This window comes from Dromiciops gliroides, chromosome 2 (genome assembly GCF_019393635.1).
Source record: "Dromiciops gliroides isolate mDroGli1 chromosome 2, mDroGli1.pri, whole genome shotgun sequence".
NCBI lineage: Eukaryota > Metazoa > Chordata > Mammalia > Microbiotheria > Microbiotheriidae > Dromiciops > Dromiciops gliroides.
Window position 1 is genome coordinate 196,159,902 of NC_057862.1, and position 13,336 is coordinate 196,173,237.

General features: G+C 44.2%; 1 protein-coding gene across 1 annotated transcript in view; it reads right to left on the reverse strand.

Annotated features, from left to right (window-relative positions):
- Window positions 1-8,466: 8,466 nt before the first annotated feature.
- The window catches only part of DUOX2 (dual oxidase 2), a 34,523-nt gene continuing 29,653 nt past the window's right edge, over window positions 8,467-13,336 (reverse strand). Inside the window, exons 28-35 of the mRNA XM_043990292.1 lie at window positions 13,053-13,102; window positions 12,347-12,474; window positions 11,951-12,104; window positions 10,524-10,756; window positions 10,043-10,201; window positions 9,463-9,618; window positions 9,181-9,309; window positions 8,467-8,896 (exon numbers count right to left, since the gene is read on the reverse strand). Of these exons, the coding sequence (XP_043846227.1) occupies window positions 8,774-8,896; window positions 9,181-9,309; window positions 9,463-9,618; window positions 10,043-10,201; window positions 10,524-10,756; window positions 11,951-12,104; window positions 12,347-12,474; window positions 13,053-13,102 (1,132 nt within the window). The 3' untranslated portion in view covers window positions 8,467-8,773. The remainder of the gene's footprint in view (window positions 8,897-9,180; window positions 9,310-9,462; window positions 9,619-10,042; window positions 10,202-10,523; window positions 10,757-11,950; window positions 12,105-12,346; window positions 12,475-13,052; window positions 13,103-13,336) is intronic.

Below are 13,336 nucleotides of genomic sequence, written 5' to 3' on the forward strand. Positions count from 1 at the left end.
CTCCAAATGGGTGCATGTCCTAGATAGAAAAAGTATATAAATATATATGTATGTATGTGTATACACACATATGTATGTGTTATATACACATGTATGTGTGTATATATGGATATAAATATGAATGGTATCCTTTTCCCTATTTCTTTAAATATATGTAATGTATACATATAATATATATATTACCAATATTATGATATTATATTGCCATTCACAAATATGGATTGCAGAAGAGTTGTATTCAACATAACCAACCCTGGTTAATGAAGGAAACTATATCTTGCTAAAAGGTACCATAGATAATGAGGTAATATGAATACTAAACATATATGCACCAAATGGTATAGCATCTAAATTTTTTTTTTTTTTTAGTGAGGCAGTTGGGGTTAAGTGACTTGCCCAGGGTCACACAGCTAGTAAGTGTTAACTGTCTGAGGCCAGATTTGAACTCAGGTACTCCTGACTCCAGGGTCGGTGCTTTATCCACTGCGCCACTTAGCTGCCCCAGCATCTAAATGTTTTAAAGGAGAAGCTACATAATTTATAGCATATTAGTGAGGAACCTCAATTTCCTCCTCTCAGAATTAGATAAATGTAACCAAAAAATAAAAAAGAAATAAGGTAAGGGGGTGGATAGAATTCTAGAAAAGTTAGATATGATAGATCTCTGGAGAAAATTGAATGGGAATAGAAGGCAATACCTTTTCTCAGTTGTACATGAGACCTACACAAAAACTGACCATGTTATTAGGGCATAAAAACCTCACAATCAATATAACTTACCCTGCATTATACTTGTCTGTGTACATATGCCATCCATAACCTGTAAGCTCCACATGGGCAGAGATAGGTTCTTACTCTTTGTAGCGCTAGTGCCTAATTAATAATCATGCATTAAGAGCCTGTCATGTGTCAGGCACTGTGCCAAGTGCTGGAGATACTATACAAAAGTGACAGTCCCTGTCCTAGAGGAACTTATATATTACTAGGGAGAGGCAACATGTTCACAGTTGAATAAACATAAGTTATACACAAAATAAATCCACAGTGATTTGGAGAATAGCTAACAGCTAGAGGAATCAAAATATAGAATTTGAACTTGAAGGGTACTAAGAGGTAAGGAAGGAGACCCCAGACATGGGGAACAACCTGTGCAAAGACACAAAGAAGATGGCATGTCATTTATTACATTGCAGTTTGAGAATACTAATCTTTTTTTTTTTTTTTAGTGAGGCAATTGGGGTTAAGTGACTTGCCCAGGGTCACACAGTTAGTAAATATTAAGTGTCTGAGGCCAGATTTGAACTCAGGTACTCCTGACTCCAGGGCCAGTACTCTAGAGAATACTAATCTTCAAATATTGATATCACTAGCATACTTTTTATGTTCTGAGCAATTAACTGCTTTTGATGATCTGTCATTATTTCTCTTTCTTTCTTTCTTTCTTTCTTTTTTTGAGACAATTGCTGTTAAGTGATTTGCCTAGGGTCACACAGCTAGTTAAGTGTCTGAGGCTGGATTTGAATTCAGATCCTCTTGACTACAGGGCTGGTGATCTATCCACCATGCCATCCAGCTGCCCTGTTTCTAATATATCCTGTACTGGCTGCTTAAAATTTCTAGTTTGAGTAGCCCTTGGGAGTATTCTGTAAGGCTGTGTGACCCTGAGAAAGTCACTTAACTCTGCCTCAGTTTCCTCAACTATCAAATGAGGATCATAATAACATCTACCTCTCAGGGTTGTTAAGAAGATCAAATGATATAACATTTATAGAGTACTTAGAATATAGTAGGCACTTAATAAATGCTTGCTCCATTATCTCTTCTCATATAAGAAATGATGAAAGCAAGATTGCTAGGAATACCCAAAGATGAGGACTGAGGACAGGGTTTATATGGGGTAACAGAACAGAGGGAGCTATGAGACTGCCTTTGGGAAAAGTAAGTTTCTCACAGATAGAAACTACTTCATGCAAATGGATCTTTTTACATAATAACCTAAAGTCCAGGAAGTAAGCTTGGGAATCTTTGAGAGGGAATAATTTGTTTGGGGGAGATACATAAAACAAATCAAAGGTCTGGAATTGATAAACATTGGTCAGCCCCAGTTGATTCATTGGCCTGGGAATAGGGAATCGGTGAGGATCAGTCAGTTCTCAGTAAATTGGGGTTATCAGGGTGTACCTCCAGGCTCTGTCTTGGGCCCTCTCCTCTTATTTACAGTTGAACAATGAACCCAATAATGTTGTTGGGTTTTGTACTTCGTTTTTTTGTTTGTTTGTTTTTTTACTTTTTAGGGCAATGAGGGTTAAGTGACTTGCCCAGGGTCACACAGCTAGTATGTGTTAAGTGTCTGAGGCCGAATTTAAACTCAGGTACTCCTGAATCCAGGGCCGGTGCTTTATCCACTGCACCACCTAGCTGCCCCTGTACTTAGTTTTCAAAGAGGACCAATGATATAAAGAGATATTTTGAGTTGTCTATGAATTGGCTTCAAGTGAGGCAGTTGCACAAAGTCATCAGCCTCACTCTCTATTCCTCAGTCGTCAAAGTCCAGCGGCAGGACAAAAGTCAAGACAGCTGGCAACGGCCCAGGATTCAGTGGGTGACCTTGGAACTTCTTCCATGTCTGACCAAGATCTAGGCACTCCACAATGCATCCTTCAGAAGGCTTCATGGAAGTTGGAATAAACTGTTCTTATCTGCCCATTCTGAAGGGGAAGTCTTCATATACTTGGGGTAGACATCCCCCTAACTCACCAACTGACTTGAGGCCTATTGGTTACCCTCAACCTGGTTTAGCCCATCTGCCAAGACAATTTGACCCAGGTGTGGCCACTGGGCATGCTACAGCTTCTAGGAGCCACAGGTGAGAGTTGTTTGACAGGTAGACACCAAAGGTGGATGAACATTTCTGAAAAGGGCTTGGCAAGCCCTCACACCAGAAGTGCTAGTCCTCCCTGAACACCCCATATACCATACAATGATAATATCTATGTAAATGATTTCTAAATTTACTTATCCAATTCTCATCTCTCCAGTTCCATATCTCTTAGTGCCTGCTAGACATCTCTACTTTAATGTTCCATAGGCACTCAAATTCAACATGTCCTAGCACTAATTATCTTTCCCCTTAAATCTACCTCTCCTCCTAACCTCCTTATTTCTGTTGAAGTCATTACTATGGGGCAGCTAGGTGGTGCAGTGGATAGAGCACTGGCCCTGGAGTCAGGAGGACCTGAGTTCAAATCCGGCCTCAGACACTTAACACTTACTAGCTGTGGGACCCTGGGCAAGTCACTTAACACCCATTGCTCCACAAAACAAAACAAAAAATGTAATTAGGAAATATTTAACAAAAAATTAAAAATATAACAAAACAAATGATATTATATTTTAAGTCAATATATGGCTCCCAGGGACCTTTATGTTATGAGTTAGTTGTCCCTGTTTTTGAGTTTGATAGCATTGCTGTAGACCACCTATGACATTCCCTTTCCTCATTCTGTGTCTTTGCAAAGATGATTCCTCACTCTCCTTCCTCACCTCTTCCTCTTAGAACTCCTACCTCCAAGGCCTACCTCAAGTTCTACTTTCTTCAAGAGGCCTTGACTAATTCCCACGTTTTCAATCAAACCCACCCTGTTGCCCCAAATCACTGTATATCTGTTTTATATAGATTCTAATTACTTGTGATTACAGTGTATTCCCCCCAGTAGAATATAAGCTTCTTGAGGGCAAGGACTCTCTTTTGACACATATCCCTAGTACCTTGCACATACTAGGTACTTAATAAATGCATACTGATTGACTGACTGACTGACTCTGGTGAGGAGCCCAGAGTCTTAACATAATAGGAAAGAAGACCCCAAGCTCTCAGACTCCAGCTTATCCCAGCAGAGGATGCTTAATTGTTGAGTTCATGGTTGAAGCAGGCTCGTGGTGGAGGACTTGAAGAACCAGACCAGGCTGGAACTCTAGGCTAGATAGGCCTTTTCTTAACTTTCTGAACTCCACGTGTTCTCCTTTTACTAATACCTAGTATGCTTTAATAAATGCTTAATGCCCAAAGACTGGTGCTAAACCTTCTAACTTACAGCAACCATACATTTAGATTTTTTAAAAATTTATTTATTTTTTTGGTGGGGCAATGGGGGTTAAGTGACTTGTCCAGGGTCACACAGCTAGTAAGTGTCAAGTGTCTGAGGCCAGATTTGAACTCAGGTACTCCTGACTCCAGGGCCGGTGCTTTATCCACTGTGCCACCTAGCTGCCCTTTTTCATTTAGATTTAAAACATCGCAGTTGGCAACCACAGAGGGACACTGAACCCCTCAATCTTCTGATCTTCTCTGCAAAACAAGTTGGGACAATTCCTGGAGCAGCAAAACCCACAGAAGAATGTGCTGAAATCATCTTCCAACCAAGGACAGCTTGGAAGGTCAGAAGGAGGGAGCTGCTGTGCTGAGACAGGAGTGGAGCCCAATCCCACAGTCACTCTGACACAGATCCAGTCCCAGGAAGGCCTCACCAGAGAAGGAGAACCCCAGAGCCTCTGAATCAGCTAAAGAGCCAGTGTCATCTGGAACTAAGCTCACAGTCTGGTGAGAGGGCTGAGCCCTGGTCAGGGAGGAGACTACAGGGGTGTATGCTGGTGCTGAGGCAGGCAGAACTTGGGTTTTTTCACCCCAGCTGGGAACCAGGAGGTAGGCTTGAGTGGCAGTGGCCCAGGTGGGGGAGGGGCACAGGCTCCTCAGAGTTGACAACCACAACACACAAAGCTGGTTGATTAACAAGTTGGTCTGGGGTCATCTAGGACCAGGAAACAGGCCAGGCGAGTGAAGAATCTGATTCTCCTTAAATCATACCACCTGGGACTTCTTAAACTTGGGATACTGCAGCCTGGAAACAGTGCCCCACTTTAAGGAGCTAAAAGTCAAGTAAAAGAAAGTCAAGATGAGCAGACAGAGAAAAGTGAGGACCTTAGAAAGTTTCTTCAGTGACAAGGAAGATCGAGGTGCACCCTCAGAGGAAGATGTCAATGTCAGGGCCCCTATATCTAAAGCTTCCAAGAAAAATAGGAATTGGTCTCAGGCCATAGAGGCACTCAAAAAGGACTTTGAAGATAAAGTTAGAGAGGTAGAGGAAAAAATGGAAAGAGAAATGAGGGGGATGCAGGAAAGACATGAGGAAAAAGTCAACAGCTTGAAAAGTCATATCCAGCTGAGAAATCATGGAAAACATGATGGAGGTTGACATTCAATCTGAACCTTGAAGGATGGATAGGATTTCAATAGGAAAATATTTTAGAAAAATGTGCTTCAAAATTTCAATTGATTTGTGATCTCCAGCTCATTTTGCAGATTAAGAAACTTATGGGGGGGCAGCTAGGTGGCGCAGTGGATAAAGCACCGGCCCTGGATTCAGGAGTACCTGAGTTCAAATCCGGCCTCAGACACTTGACACTTACTAGCTGTGTGACCCTGGGCAAGTCACTTAACCCCCATTGCCCTGGAAAAGAAAAAGAAAAAGAAAAAAAAAAAAAGAAAAAAAAAAAAAGAAACTTATGGGGTGTGCGAGGTGTTTAAGGAGGACTAGCACTTCTGGTGTGAGGGCTTGCCAAGCCCTCTTCAGGGCTGCTCATCTACCTTTGGTGTCTACCTGTCAATTCTCACCTGTGGTTCCAAGAAGCTGTAGCATGCCCAGTGGCCACACCCTGGTCAAATTGCCTTGGCAGATGGGCTAAACCAGACTGAGGGTAACCAACAGGCCTCAAGCCAGTTGGTGAGTTAGGAGGATGTGTACCCCAAGCATGTTGGAATGGACAGATGAGAACATTTTGTTCCAACAGCCATGAAGGCTGCTGAAGGAGGCGTTGTGGAGTGCTTAGATCTTGGTCAGACATGGAAGATGTTTCAAGGTCACCCACTGAATCCTGGGCCATTGCCAGCTGTCTTGACTTTTGTCCCGCCGCCAGACTTTGATGTCTGAGGAATAGAGAGTGAGGCTGATGACTTTGTGCAACTCTACCTCAATGGTCCTAACAGGGAGGTAGGTAATGAATTCAGGCTACAGAATAATTCTATTTTTTTAATATAGCAAATGAGGGAATTCATTTTGCTTGACTATATGGATTTGTTATGAAAAATGTTTTTTCTTTTTTTTCCCAATGGGGAGGAGAATAGGAGGGAGAGAAAATAGATTTCTGTTCATTAAAAAGCAAAACTTTAATTTTTTTTTTAAAAAGGTAAAAAATGATAGAAAACAAAGCTTGAAAGGTAGGCTCACCAAAGAGAAGCCCAGGAGTCCTCCCTGATGGAACTTTCCATGATCTCCAGGACTCATGTAAATGTGAGAAATGATTTTTGTAATTAATATTTTGGAGATTTAATCCTGACTTCTCCTTATTCCAAAGTCCTTCTTGCTAAAAACAAAGTCAATTCTCCTTGGCCCTAGTCACAGCTATATAAACCTCTAGGAATTTTGATGAGAATGACCCTTCTAAATTCTTGTTAGAGCAATAAAAATTTGGTCTGGTGTGAAGATTAATGATTAGCCCTCGGTTGGAGAGGGGGGTGGTCTACTTTCAGCACTTCATTCTAATATAGCCTACCTCCAAATTAACTTGACCAATCATAGATGATTAGGTATCCCTCAGGAACACTACTTCTTTAAAGGGCATATAATCTGTGACCCTGCTGCCAGTAGGGGTCTTTGGTCTGGGAGAAGCAGCCAAATGACCATCCTTATATATATATATATTTTTTTTGTGTGGGGCAATGAGGGTTAAGTGATTTGCCTGGGGTCACACAGCTAGTTAGTGTCAAGTATCTGAGGCCAGATTTTTGTTTTGTTTTGTGGGGCAATGAGGGTTAAGCGACTTGCCCAGGGTCACACAGCTAGTGTCAAGTGTCTGAGGCTGGATTTGAACTCAGGTCCTCCTGAATCCAAGGCCAATGCTTTATCCACTGTGCCACCTAGCTGCCCCTATGACCATCCTTTTATTCATAACTTGCTGGCCTATTAATAAAATGATTAAATTACCCAGAAACGAAGTCTCTCCTATTTTTATTTTTTAATTTTTTTTGGTGAGGCAATTGGGGTTAAGTGACTTGCCCAGAGTCACACAGCTAGTAAGTGTCAAGTGTCTGAGGCCGGATTTGAATTCAGGAACTCCTGAATCCAGGGCCGGTGCTCTATCCACTGCACCACCTAGCTGACCCTAGTCTCTCATATTTTTAATCATTACATAAAGTAGCTCAAAAGTTCTCATTAGTGGTACATGAAGTGGTGGAAATGTCAAGGAACAGTGGTAAACAGGAAGGATTTAGTAAGAGCTGAGAAAAAGTAGAGTAATGCAAAACCTAAGGTAAGCACCTGAGGAGACAACTTGGGGAAATGGAGAGAGAGGCGGCACAAGGGTTCAAGTCCTAACTCTGACACTGGCTTCTGTGTAATTTAAGATTCTAAATGTGGATTCTAATCTGTTCCCCCAGTTTGGGGGAAACTGACTAAAAATCACTGATAAAACGAGTTTAGGTTTTTAAGGGTTTATTGGAAAATAGAATGAAAAGGATTGAGAACAGAATTTCAACAGCCTGGCATTCCTATCTTTCCTCAAATTTCCTGTGAAGTCCTCTGCCACCACCACCATCAAGTCCGGAACCCAAAAGGCCCGCGCTCTCTGCGCAGGCTCCCTTTCCTTCTTCCTGTCTCCTCCCAGACCATAGGAGGCTCCTCCAGTTGATTGGCTGGTAGACTTGATAGACAGCACCCATGAGCAAACGTCATTTCCTGACGCCAAGGAAAAACCACAATGCCTCTGAGGCATTTTCCTCATGGTGGAGCTCTCCACAGCAAGTCTCCAGTAGGTGGCGTCATTCCAATCATTACAGTCCCCCCTGTTGTTCCTCAAGAAACAAAATGTTTCCTTGACGGAACACTTCTGATATTGGTCATGTGATCCTAGACAAACCCTTCAACCTTCCAGGGCTCTGGGCAACTCTTTAAGGCCCCAAGTTTCAGAGAAGGTTCTGACCTGCACCAACAGAGGGACTTCCCTGGTCATCACTGATGGGGAAATGGCAGTTTTAGCAACGCAGATGTTGGGCATGGTATCATGCTGACTACACCACTTTTTGGGTACAGGCAGGTGCTCAGATGTACACCTCCCCCGTACCCCTATACAACTCAATACCGAAGAAAGCCATTGGCAGCTCCAGGGTTAAAGAAATAGAATTTATTTATTTGTCTGCCTGTTTGGTTACATTGTAATGGAAGGAAAAACACATAGAGGAGAGGAGTAGACAAGGATGTTGTATCTGGGTTAGGGAAGTCACAGGAATGGTTGAGTGGAACTATCGATAGGGCAACTAATTGACCCATCCTTTTTTTTTTTTTTAAACTTTGTATTTATTTATTTATTTATTTATTTTTTGCAGGGCAATCAGGGTTAAGTGACTTGCCCAGGGTCACACAGCTAGTAAGTGTCAAGTGTCTGAAGCCAGATTTGAACTCAGGTCCTCCTGAATCCAGGGCCAGTGCTTTATCCACTGTGCCACCTAGCTGCCCCTAATCGACCCATTCTTTTCAGGAATGGTAATGCTGATTTTTACTCTCCCAGGGGGAAAGAGAGAGCCGTAATGGGGAGGGGCTAGGGAGATAGTGCTATACATGTGTAACAGTGCCTTACATGTGCAACAGTGCCATACATGTGCAACGACTGCAACCCTTATTCATGAAGCTTTGCACGATTTTCAGGACCCAAATGAAGCTGCTCAGAAGTTCTCATAATGGTGTATAAAGTGAGCCTGGTCCTGTCGGTTGATGAGTTGACAGGCTTTTTCCACACTCTTGGTCATGCCAGGGGGGCCACAGCTGAACACCCCAATCTTCCGCACCTGAGGGTGGTTTGAAGGAGAAACCCACAGGCTTAGGGGTGCAGACTCCCCAGGGAGGAAATGGCTTCCCAGGGCTGATATTATGATGCAGAGTGAATAGAACTCTAACTCCAGACTTAGAGGGTCTCCTGGGGTGGGGGTGGAGGGTACTAATAGGAATTCTGAGCTGTAGGCTTCACCCTATACAAATGGGAACCAAGAAATCTTTATCCGATGACTGTTCAAAGGTGGGCATAGAATGGAGTTTGTTCCCAGGGTCTCAGAGCAGGGGCCTAGAGACTAACCTCGGGGTGGACCTCCTGCAGGGAGCTCAAGAAGGGGCCGAAGGGGGGACGACCAAAGTGAGTGATGGATCTCAGACCAGTGAAGAGACTCCGGTTCATCACCTTCTGGAAATGCCGCTCACAGATGTACTAAAAGAAAGGAGACACTCAGGCTACATCCAAAGATGGAGCACAGAACCCAAGATAAAGAAGCTGGGGTTGGAGTGAAAGGCAAAGAGGCAGGGGAAAGGAAGCTAGGGCAGGGTTGAAACTGTGCAGATTTGCCCCCCAGCCAGCCCTCACCAACATGGTGGTCCTAAGGTCAAACTTCTCAGCCAGCTGGGTGATGTAGATGTGTACAGACACCAGCTCCTTAAGGTCATTCTCCTCCACCTCCCGGATGATGTCCGCCATCCACTCGAACTGCCTCTGGGTCCTCGTCACCCAGATGAAGTAGATCTTGGGGAACCAAGGTCATACTCAAGTGATGAATCTGCTACCCAAGACTAGGCTTCCCCAATTAGGACCCATGACATTGCTCTCAGACTCCCCACTAGACTCCCCCAGCAAAGGAGGAAGGAAGAGGTACCTAGGCAATAGATGTCAGCAGTAGAGAAACTCTGAGTTTTATGTCCCCTTCTTTCCCCCTTGGGGCTTTCTCCTTACTACGGCAAATGAATGTAAACCCTTTGAGCTTTTTAGTCTTTGTGTCTCTAGGAGAATTCAGGGCACATTGTTAGTGTGTTAAAAAAGCTTGTTGGATGGAATTGGAAAATGTAGATTCACTATGATTGACCAAAGATGCTACCATGTCACCCCAAAACAATATGGGGGAATGATGCTCTCTCCTCCTGCCTAGGTGGGGCTAGGGAGAGACTCTCACCTTCTTGAAGAGCAGTTGGCTATTGACTGATGACTTGAAGACCAGATCTTTGAGGATAGAGGCAAAGGGCGTGACCCCAATGCCCCCACCCACCAGCACAGACACCTCAAACTTATGCCACTCTTGGTGGCCTTCCCCAAATGGGCCATCCAGGTACAGCTGCCAGGAGGAAGAGAGAGATAAGAAAAGTCTGGCTATCCAACTTAGAAGTGAGGCCAGAAATGGGAAAGGGACAAGGAAGGGGAAGAGGAGACTTAGCATGGGAGTAAATAAAGACTGGCTTCTTATGAGGCATCCCCGCTTCCTCTGCCTGACCCCAGATATGCAGTATTATCTTAGAACATTTGGAGCTGTTGGTCTTGGAATTAAGCTAGAAGTAGTCTTTGGGAAATCCAGTACCATTAAACCCAGAGTATGCTGAAGGAATCCTGAAAAGTATTTGGCATTTCTGGCCCCCAGAGTCAGGGAGCAGGGGGAATACCTTAGGATATGATGTATAGTTGTTGCCTGGTGGAAGTGAGTAGATCTCTCTAAGTCGTGTGGTCCAGGGCCCCACAGCTCTGATGTGCAGACTGAGTGTGTCCTCATGGGGTGCAGAGGTGAGTGTGAAAGGATGGTATTCTGTTGTGCCCAGGGACAAGCAGGCAATACGTACCCATTGCCCTGACTTGTACTGAAAACCCTGGGGCCGCTGGAACTGCAAGTGGGTCACATCTGTTGGGAAAGGGAACAGGAAAGAGGATAGAGGTTAATATAATTCAACAAACATTGATCAAAGAACTATTATGAACAAGGTCAGAAGGCATCCTTGGGAATTTCTCTCACAGATGAATGAGTGAAATGATCCCTTCCCATCCCATAAAACCATGAGGGTCCTGGGGAGCCAAAGAAATATCAGGTCAAGAGTTGGCCAGGGAAGTAGGCAGCCATGTTGAGCCAAGGCGATTGGCTCACCCTTTCCTGATTTATCCAATCAATAGACTAATCAAAAATATTTAATTACCTTCTATGTGCTAAGCACTGTGTGAGGCACTGTGAGATACAAAGGCAAAATAGTCCTTTGCCTCAAGGAACTCACATCTAACAGCATGACCTAACAGCCCAGCTACTTGATTCCAGAGTGTCTTTGCTCCATGTTCTATCTCAGTTCTTTCTCCACTATGGTCTGTTTCAGACACAAGAGCCTTTTAGCTCTAGATTCCTGAGGCTGAGACTTCTCTGGATCATCTCATCATCTTGTCTATTACCATGCATATATGTCTGGAAGGGTGGAGGTGATAAAAGGAGGGATATGGGGGGCCCCCTGCCTTTTTCCTTTCTTCTTGATATAACTTAGCATACCTAGTTATTTCCATCTTGTCTCTCCAATTAGAAGGTAAGCTCCAGGGGGGCAGCTAGGTGGCACAGTGGATAGAGCACTGGCCCTGGAGTCAGGAGGACCTGAGTTCAAATCCGGCCTCAGACACTTAATACTTACTAGCTGTGTGACCCTGGGCAAGACACTTAACCCCAATTGCCTCACTAAAAAAAAAAAATTAATTAAAAAAAAAAAAAAGAAGGTAAGCTCCGTAAGGGCAGGACTGTTTTTTGGCTTTCTTGGTATCCCCAGTACTTAGCACAGAGCCTGGCACATGGTAAGCGCTTAATAATGGGAACTGACTGGCTAGTTTAAACATGTAAGTCTTTCCATTTCCTAGTCTTCTCCATAAGTTATTTCAGTCTATTATTTATCAATTATTTTTCCATGTCAGAAATTTAAGCCCAATTCCATCAGGAAGGCTATTAGAGACACTATTCAGGGACTGTGCAGGAGTGAAGCTTGTCTCGTAGGGCTCTGTGAATCCATGGGATCCTGGTTCCGTGGTCCTCCAGCAGTTGACCTCTTAAAACATTCATATGTTCTCATACCTGAGGGCAGCAGTTCAGCCTTCATCACACTAATCTCCACCTTCTTCCGGCTCAAGCTCACCAGCTTGTCCCCACCATAGATAAGAGCTGGAATCAGGAAGTAAAGGTGGAAACTGGGCAATTGGATCAGGGCGTAGCTCCCATGGATGATGAGCTGAAAAGACAAAACCCATCAGTGTAGCCCAGACCCAAGGGTGTGCCCCAGTTCTGTCCCTCCTATGCCCTCACTCACAGGCCCTGCCAGAGTGCTTAAGGCTGATTTCAAACACAAGGACTTCTGAATCTACAGTGTCCACTATGACCGGGGCCTAGTGCTAGCAGGTCCTTTCTTTTGTTCTCTCCTCCTTTTGGGACACTCATTCCTTTCACTGAGACCTCAATCAAGTCACCCCTCACCAGGATGTAGAGCGCAATGTAGAGGTGGTGGGTCATCCAGAAGCCCCAGAAACTGCATTTCCGGAAGTGATCGGAGGCAAAGACATACATGACTGCTAGGACTACTAGTAGAAGCACTCCCGTCATGCCTAGGGAAGTGGAAAGATGGCTTAGTGAGAGTCAAACCCTGGAAGTGACCTTGCCCTTACCTCTGGGACTTAGCCTCCCTTATCTTGTTCTACTTTGAGTTCAGAGAGAGAACCCCCCTCCCCCAGTAAATACACTCTGCCAGCTAGCTTATTCCTCCCAAGGTCTCAGAGCATACTCTGTACAGATAACCAAATGGATCCTGAGTAGGTCTAGCCTTCAGTCATCCTACTCCCCACTTAGATGGATGAGTGAGTTGACACGTACTAGCTGTGTGACCCTGGGCAAGTCACTTAACCCCAATTGCCTCACCAAAAAAAAAAAAAAAAAAAAAAGAGATGGACAAGTGAGTTTGTGTCCCAAAAAGGAAGGATCGACATTTGACCATCCCATTAGCTCTCTTCATTACCATTGCAGATGGGTACACAAACATCAAGAAGCACAAAGAGCAAAGAAAACCACAGAATCATAGAATGTAAGGCTTGGAAGAGACTCCAGAAGTCTACTAGTTCATCCCACTCACTTTACAACTAGTGAAACTGAGGGTCACACATCCCCCCCATACCACCCTACTCCTTACCTGGGACGGTCTCAAAGAACCACCAGTAGAACTTCTGGGGCAGCTGAGACCTGATGGGTAAAGAGAGACAGCCTCAAATCCTGGAGAGATCAGGCCTCATCCAGCAGAAGGGGCTCAAGCCTGGTCATTGGTCCACAAAATGCCTCCTTCTCCAACCCCAATTGCTACTCTGGCTAGACCCCTTTATTCCACAAGAATTGCTCTTCCCTAATCTAAAAAGATGCTGATCCCTTCAGGGAAAGAAATAATGCCTCAACCTCCTTTGTCTCTGTCTGTCTCTGCTT